The sequence below is a fragment of the Bidens hawaiensis genome, unplaced genomic scaffold, assembly GCF_021521415.1.
Source record: "Bidens hawaiensis isolate Kalapana, Puna unplaced genomic scaffold, B.hawaiensis_p1.1 tig00022929_1, whole genome shotgun sequence".
Lineage (NCBI taxonomy): Eukaryota > Viridiplantae > Streptophyta > Magnoliopsida > Asterales > Asteraceae > Bidens > Bidens hawaiensis.
Window position 1 is genome coordinate 1 of NW_027493591.1, and position 7,273 is coordinate 7,273.

The following is a 7,273-nucleotide window of genomic DNA, read 5'->3' on the forward strand; positions in this document are numbered from 1 at the left end:
AGGTAAACTAGACGGCTATTTTTAATAAATTACATCTGAAACCAACGGGTTTGCTCGATACTCAACTAATTGGGAATGAATTTTACCAACCGGGTATGGATTTTAGGAAGCCTAAACGACCAACTTTCCAAATGTGCTAGTACTCGGGAGCTAACTTAGGGTACGGGGCTTTGTCTGTTTACTAAACAGGGTACTAAGAATCTTTTTGTATGATTTTTATCTTTTAAATAGCTTTCTGGCCCATTGCCTCATTGTTCAACTTTTGTTTATTGCTACTGACACACATGATATACGTTTTCAACCATATCCAACTTTATCGATTTCAAATTAAAAACACATGGAAATAGGGAGTACAGAAACCTACAATATCTCGGACTAGGCTTAGTTGAATGTGGAGTCATGAGATGCACTTGTGAGAAATGGCACAACTTCACCATCCTTGTGTTGTGAGAAATACGGGGAGAAAATAGATTTTTTTTTTTTTACTTTTTGTCTCTACCTTTTTCTTTTTTTGAACGACCAACAAAATTTCATTAAAACATTCTCGCAAGAAAGTAGACACACCAATAAACACACGGTTAACAACCACCAAGATACATTCAAGACCGTAGTAACTAAACCAAACCGCCCACCCAGTTACACTCGAAAAAACTATACCGAACCACCCAAGACAACCTCATCTTACGTGACTAGGACTTGGGAACTAACACAACCACTCTCACCAGCAACAGTCTCACCAGTTCTCTTTGATTTTCCAAGTTAACCCCTAAGACTGCCCTCAACCAGTTCTCTTTTTGTGTCCACTCAATTGGGACTTCAAATGGTTATAACTTACAATTTCTGAATTGATAAAATGCTTTGTCTATTCAAACACCATTTTTGCAATTCAAATACGCTTTTTACATGCAATTTATCTATTACACATACTCTTTCTCTAAAACCTTTATGGGTGTCTAAATAACAGTTGAAGTTGATATCTTATGTAAGTAAAAGTAACTATAGTAAGCAGCAAAAACAACTTTCAAGTCAAATATTCAAAGAAATGAAAGACAAAAATATACGGGAAATTTAAAATTAATTATTAACAAGCTTTTGGAGAGTGCAGTAACCTTAAGCAAAAAAAGAAAGTAATCGTTTAAAAGTTATCAACACACTTTTGGAGTGCTAAAAGTTCAACTAACCTTTGCCAACATTAACTTCGTGACTCACCTAATTCCTCAAAACTTTATATTACATAACATCTAACTAAAAGTCTATATTTTTTCTTTTAAATTCTAACTTTAATGTCCTAACAAGTTCGTTTCAAGTATAAAAATCGTTTTTGTGATATGTCAACTTTAGCTTATATTGCATAGTATAAGAAATTACAACTAGAGTTCATTATTTTCACTTCACCCACATATTTATTGTATCTACTGCCTAGAATTGATGGAAATTAAAAATTATATCAATATGAATATAATTTATAAACAAAAATCCTACTAAAAATATATTAAAGAAAAAAAAAACCACCACCCCAAGAGACGTGTTCTTCCTTCACACCGCTACCCAACCCTTTACGACTTTCATCATCGTATTATTTGTTGCCCTAACTCCGGATCAACCACAAAGTCGTCACACCAATACCCCCAGTACCATCATCACAAACTATCATCGACTATCGAGCCCAAAGACGAAGTGGTGACGGCTAAGTTAAGAAAGATGTTTTATTAGAATGGTGAAATTGTATCTATACATGCTTTTCTCATTCTATATTAGGGGTGAACATTTGGTACCGTACCAGTCATACATGGTACCGTACTAGTACCAAATATTAAGATATTTTGCTGAATTAGTACCGGTTATATTTACACCTTCAAAGTACCATATATTTTACGTTTGAAACTTCAAAATACCGATTATATTCACTATTCTATATAGCAACTTTTTCATTATTAAATAAGTTTTTTCATGTGTTTGAAAAAAATAATAATAATAAGACGTCAAGAAAAAACCTACTTGGCGTGAGCGTGACAATTGAGTCAATTGACAATGGAACAAGATAAGGCCCATGTGATGAATTCACATTGTGCACATTAGCAATTTAGCATTGGCAATCCTAAGTTCCTAACCAATTGAACTTTGGGCTGAACGACACTTTTAAATAATATAAAGGCTTGGGCTATTTTGGAATTGTGTAGTATTTGTAAATTGTAATGGATTAAAACTGGATTGAAGTAAAATAAAGAAGCGGGTAACCGCTTAACCGGCCTGGTCGTGGTGAACAAAATAAGGGTCATGTTTAGAGATGTAAATTTCGGTTAACCGGTTTTAAAAAATATCGGTTACTGGTCAAACAGACAAACAAATTTTGAGAATATTGGAGATGGCGGTTATTTTAGATTCATTGGATACGGTTCCTAACCGGTGTTTTAGTGGGAAAGCAGTAACCTGTGTATGTAGTTGGGTTTGTTTTAAAACCGATTAACCATAAACCAGTTATAAGAACCGGTCTTAAATTAAAATTTCAAAAAATCAAATTTAATTATTTAAATACTAAAATATAAAATAAACTCACATTAAATAAAAAATAAAGTAAACAATAAAACATAACATTTAAATGAAAAGGACAATACACTTTATTTGATTATATATAATAATGTTGTCTTCATCATAATATATTGTTATATAATCTCAAATAAAAGGATCCAATTACAATAAAGAGACAGGTAAGCGGATAACAAGCTGCGCCGCCACCCCCTTTTGAATGGCAAAACCGATCATACTGAAAATAAAATTATCGTTCTTTGGCGTCTAGAGTTACTATGCACGACCTACTGAACTCTTTTTAGAAACGTAGCAGCATCGGGAGCAAGAGACCCAAATGTATCAAAAGCAAAAGGAATGAAGGCGTGTTGATTCTCCACACAAGCCTTCTCGTGCTTAGCAATTTTTCCTGCTTCTGCCTTTAACACGGCCTGCCTAGTAACAAACCCGGTGTCCCTAAGCCCGACAAGAGGGGACACCCCAGTAAGGTCCACACAAGCATGCTTCCCCCCGGCTCATCCAAACACAAGAATGTCCGCTGGTCGGAGAGTAGACTTTCCTTCACGCGGATCCGACAAGAAATTCACAGGAGCCTCTTTTCTTGCTGAGATACCCGCTCGTTTTAACACGTCAAAAAGGACATCCTGACCAAATCATGTCTATATTTAAATCCCGAGAGTTCTTTGCAATGAACCGCATGTTCACCAAAATTGTCTAAACACGCCTTACGACAAACCGGGCATGGCTCATCAACTGGGAACAGGGGGATCATTAACCGATATTTAAGAATGGCTCGGTACTCCACTGCTGACATGTGCTGGCCTAGCCCTTTGATGGGTGGTGACAGTCAAAAAGTCTTGAGCATGAGGAGCCTGAAGACATTCTAATACCGCTCTCTGATGGAGGACATGCCAAACTTTTCTCCCAAACTTTGGACGGTTTTACTATAAAAGACACTCTTAGACCTTTGTACTTCATGTTGAGCTTTTGCATTCAAATGGACTCTTGAAGTGGAGTTGGATGTGGATTTGACAAACACGCTACAATTCTTGTAACACCCTATTTCATTATTGTCTAACATAAGACATAAATCGAACTTCATAAAGTTTCGGGGTTTCTCTTTGTTTCTAGTATCAACACCACGTTTTCTTCATATGCTATTTGAGTGTTTTCAGAATTAAGACTCGAGCATTTTTTAGAGCCGGAGAAGTCGTGTAATCAAAACAAATAGACCAAATATCAATCCATTGAATTCGCAACCCAAACAGATCATAACAATATATAAATATAAATACAATGAAAAATAAACAAAGGAGGAACTAGAATCTTAAGACTAACATAATATATGTACCATAAAATATTAAGAAAAAATTACTACAGTTGAAACTATAAACATAAAAACTTTGCCAGTTATTCATTTTGTTATTTTTCTTTAGATTAATTTTGTGGTGAAATTATAACCACACCAATAAAAATCTAAAAATAAAAAAATATTTAAAGAAAACTTTTTTTCTCCAAAACCAGCAAACTCTCATCAAGTCATGAGGACACTATACACCAGTAGTCTCCCAACACACCCCACCTTATTACCATTTTGCCCCTCAAAATCCCCTGTTTTTGTAACCCTAAATCCTCACCCATTTTATCAAAGTTCAAATCTTTTTCATCAAAGATCAAAAATTAAACAAAAACCCATCACCATAATCACATCATCAATGGCTTCCACAGCTCAGAAGGACAAAATTACCGAAAAGCCCTTCTCTGTTTTGTTTGTATGCTTGGGAAACATATGCAGAAGCCCAGCTGCTGAGGGTGTTTTCACTGATTTGGTTCAAAAAAGAAATCTTTCTTCCAAATTTCACATTGATTCAGCTGGTACCATTAATTATCATGAGGTTTGTGGATTATTGCATCATGGGTTTCATCCAATTGTTCTTGGTTTTGTTATTAAAGTTAATATTTTTTTTATAAGGTTTTTTGGATTATTACATTTAGGGGTTCATCCACTTGTTCTTAATTTTGGAATTAAAGTTTATATTTTAGGATTCTTGGATGATTACATATAGGGTTCCCTTTAATTGTTCTTGATTTGGAATTAAAAGATATATTTTTTATAAGGTTTTGTGGATTATTACATTTTGGGGTTCATCCATTTGTTCTTGATATTGGAATTAAAGTTATCTTTGATAGGGTTTTGTGGATGATTACATTTAGGGTTTCCTTCTATTGTTCTTGATTTTGGTATTAATATTACTTTTGATGGGGTTGTTATCTTTATTTGGTTAAAAAAGTTTTAATTTTAAAGAATTTAAGAGTGCCCATTTGTGATTTGATCTTCAATTTTACAAATTTGATCTTCAATTTTACAAATTTGTGAATTATTACATTACCTCATAGGTTTCCTCAATTTGTTCTTGAATTTGGAATTACAGTTACTTTTGATAGTTGTGAATTATTACATTTAGGGTTTCCTCAAATTGATCTTGATGTTGGAATTATAGTTGCTTTTGATAGGGTTTGTGGATGATTACAGTTAGGTTTTTCTTTAATTGTTCTTGATTTCGGAATTTTATTTAGTAAATAAAAAAATTAGAATTTTAAGAATTTAAGACTTTAAGAGTGCTCATTTGTGATTTGATCTTCAATTTCTACAAATTATCATAAGGTAATTTTGATGATTGCATTATGGGTTGCCACAATGTGCTCTTGATTACAGAATTAAACTTACTTTTGGTGTTGTTTTGTTATAATGTTTACTTTTAGAAGAATTTAAGAGTACTCATTTGTGATTTGTTCTTCAATTTCTACACATTTCTGTCTGAATTCTGATTCGTGAAAATTATTTCTATCTTGATTACTTAGGGGGGTCCCGCAGACTCGCGAATGAGAGCCACCTCTAAAAGAAGGGGCATTGAAATCACATCAATATCGAGACCGATAAGGCCTTCGGATTTTAAAGAATTTGATCTTATACTTGCCATGGATAAGCAAAACAGAGGTGAGATTTGTTTTAAGATAACTTGCATTAGATATGTTAGTTCAATTTGCAGTATCGAGTATTTGACAAATATTGATCATGAATATGATGTTTTGATTGTTTGGGGATAAACTAATGATATTTGGGATCAATGTAACTTAGTCGTGAACTTGTTATGTGATCTGCACAAGACTATTAGTCTATCACTAGGAGTCCATGATCATAGTCTAGTATGTATTGTTACCGTCTCTTATCAGTTATCACACATCTTTGAAAAAAACAAAGAAAAACCTAACCATTTTTTTAAGTTTTAATATGAAACCAAATTTGAGTTTGCGGTTATTATATAAATTTAGCCAGCTTAGCAAAACCCGGATTCTATAACAAGAATAAAGATTTGTCTCAAGTTTTTTCAAAGGCATGTGATAAGAGATGGTGACAAAATATGGTAAGCGGTTCTCATGTAGTTTTAGTGATACGTGCATACCTTATAACTCAGTTCACAATTAAGTTTCATTTTTGTATTATTTGGTTATTGATTATTTAAAAAGGTAATCTTTTTCGTATTATTTATTTCGTAATGAAATGAGTCCTAATTCCTTTTGGTAAGATTTTTTCATGTTTTAAAGTACAACATTATGTTCAAAAGATACATTGATTAAAAATATTAAGCATAAATAGTTTATCAAATTAATATCAACTAAAATGATAATAGTGATAAAGGGTCCGTGAATATGTTAAATTCTTGAAGCTTACTCGAATGACATGTCCGTGAAACTGATAATTTAAATTCATACATCCATTGGTTGACTGATTTCATCTGCTTTGAGTTGACTTTTCATATGGATATTGCAGAGGATATACTCGGAGCTTTCGACAGGTGGAGGTTTAAGGAGTCCTTACCAGCCGATGCAGCCAATAAGGTCTGTAGAAATATTTAAAAATATTTATTTGATGCATTTTTGAAATCTTTTATTTTATATAATTGGATTGTGAATGAGTGAATATGTGTATGCAGGTTAAGTTGATGTGTTCTTACTGCAAAAAACATGATGAAACCGAAGTTCCTGATCCTTACTATGGTGGACAACAAGGGTTTGAAAAGGTAACCCTTTCTTAAAATGTTTTATACACATTTAATCCATTTTGTTTTGTGGGTTCCAGTTCTGAGATTCTTGGGAACTTGAAATGCAAAGAAAAATTAAGAAAGAGTAAATAAGTTATTAATTTAAATTAGTTTATTTGATCATTTTAAAAAGAATGACAATTTTAGTCGACGGTTGAATGTTTTATAGATTGTTGATGCTGATTTTTGAAGGGTATTTTAGACATTGAGCTTTTCAAAACGTGTCGATCCTTTTGTAGAGAAATTAGTAGGCGCACTTGAACTATATTAACGGGTGGTGTTTGGGATTGCTTATTAAAACTGATTATTCGGTTAACAAATAATAATCTCTCAAGTACAAATTTTGGTTTTGTCATGGCAGGTATTGGATTTGCTCGAGGATGCTTGTGAATCACTTTTGGAAAGCATTTTGGCTGAAAACAGCCATATCTCAGCTTCATAGAACGTAAATGTTCTCTTATCGTTCATCAGTGAGCCCATTTTTATTTTCTTATGAGGCTGTATAAATAGAACCCATGGAATATGATTGTTATATGACACACTTGAAACATTGTTAAGATGCAATTGCTACATTGGTAGCTTTGTTGTACTTGTGATCACTTTTACAAGCTAATTAGATAATTTCACAAATAGTTACACTGAAA

At 33.1% G+C, this 7,273-nt stretch overlaps 1 protein-coding gene across 1 annotated transcript; it reads left to right on the forward strand.

Moving 5' to 3' along the window:
• The first annotated feature begins 4,034 nt into the window (after window positions 1-4,034).
• On the forward strand, window positions 4,035-7,273 carry LOC143566626 (uncharacterized). The gene is made up of 5 exons (XM_077053274.1): window positions 4,035-4,421; window positions 5,389-5,524; window positions 6,359-6,426; window positions 6,522-6,608; window positions 6,991-7,273. Exons 1-5 carry the CDS (start codon window positions 4,068-4,070, stop codon window positions 7,069-7,071), a joined length of 726 nt encoding a protein of 241 aa, XP_076909389.1. The 5' UTR covers window positions 4,035-4,067; the 3' UTR covers window positions 7,072-7,273.

Coding starts and splice junctions, on each gene's coding strand:
- LOC143566626 (XM_077053274.1), top strand. CDS start 4,068: ATGAGGACACTATACACCAGTAGTCTCCCAACACACCCCACCTTATTA. Junction 4,422..5,388: donor GTACCATTAATTATCATGAG/GTTTGTGGATTA, acceptor TTGATTACTTAG/GGGGGTCCCGCAGACTCGCG. Junction 6,609..6,990: donor GACAACAAGGGTTTGAAAAG/GTAACCCTTTCT, acceptor TTGTCATGGCAG/GTATTGGATTTGCTCGAGGA.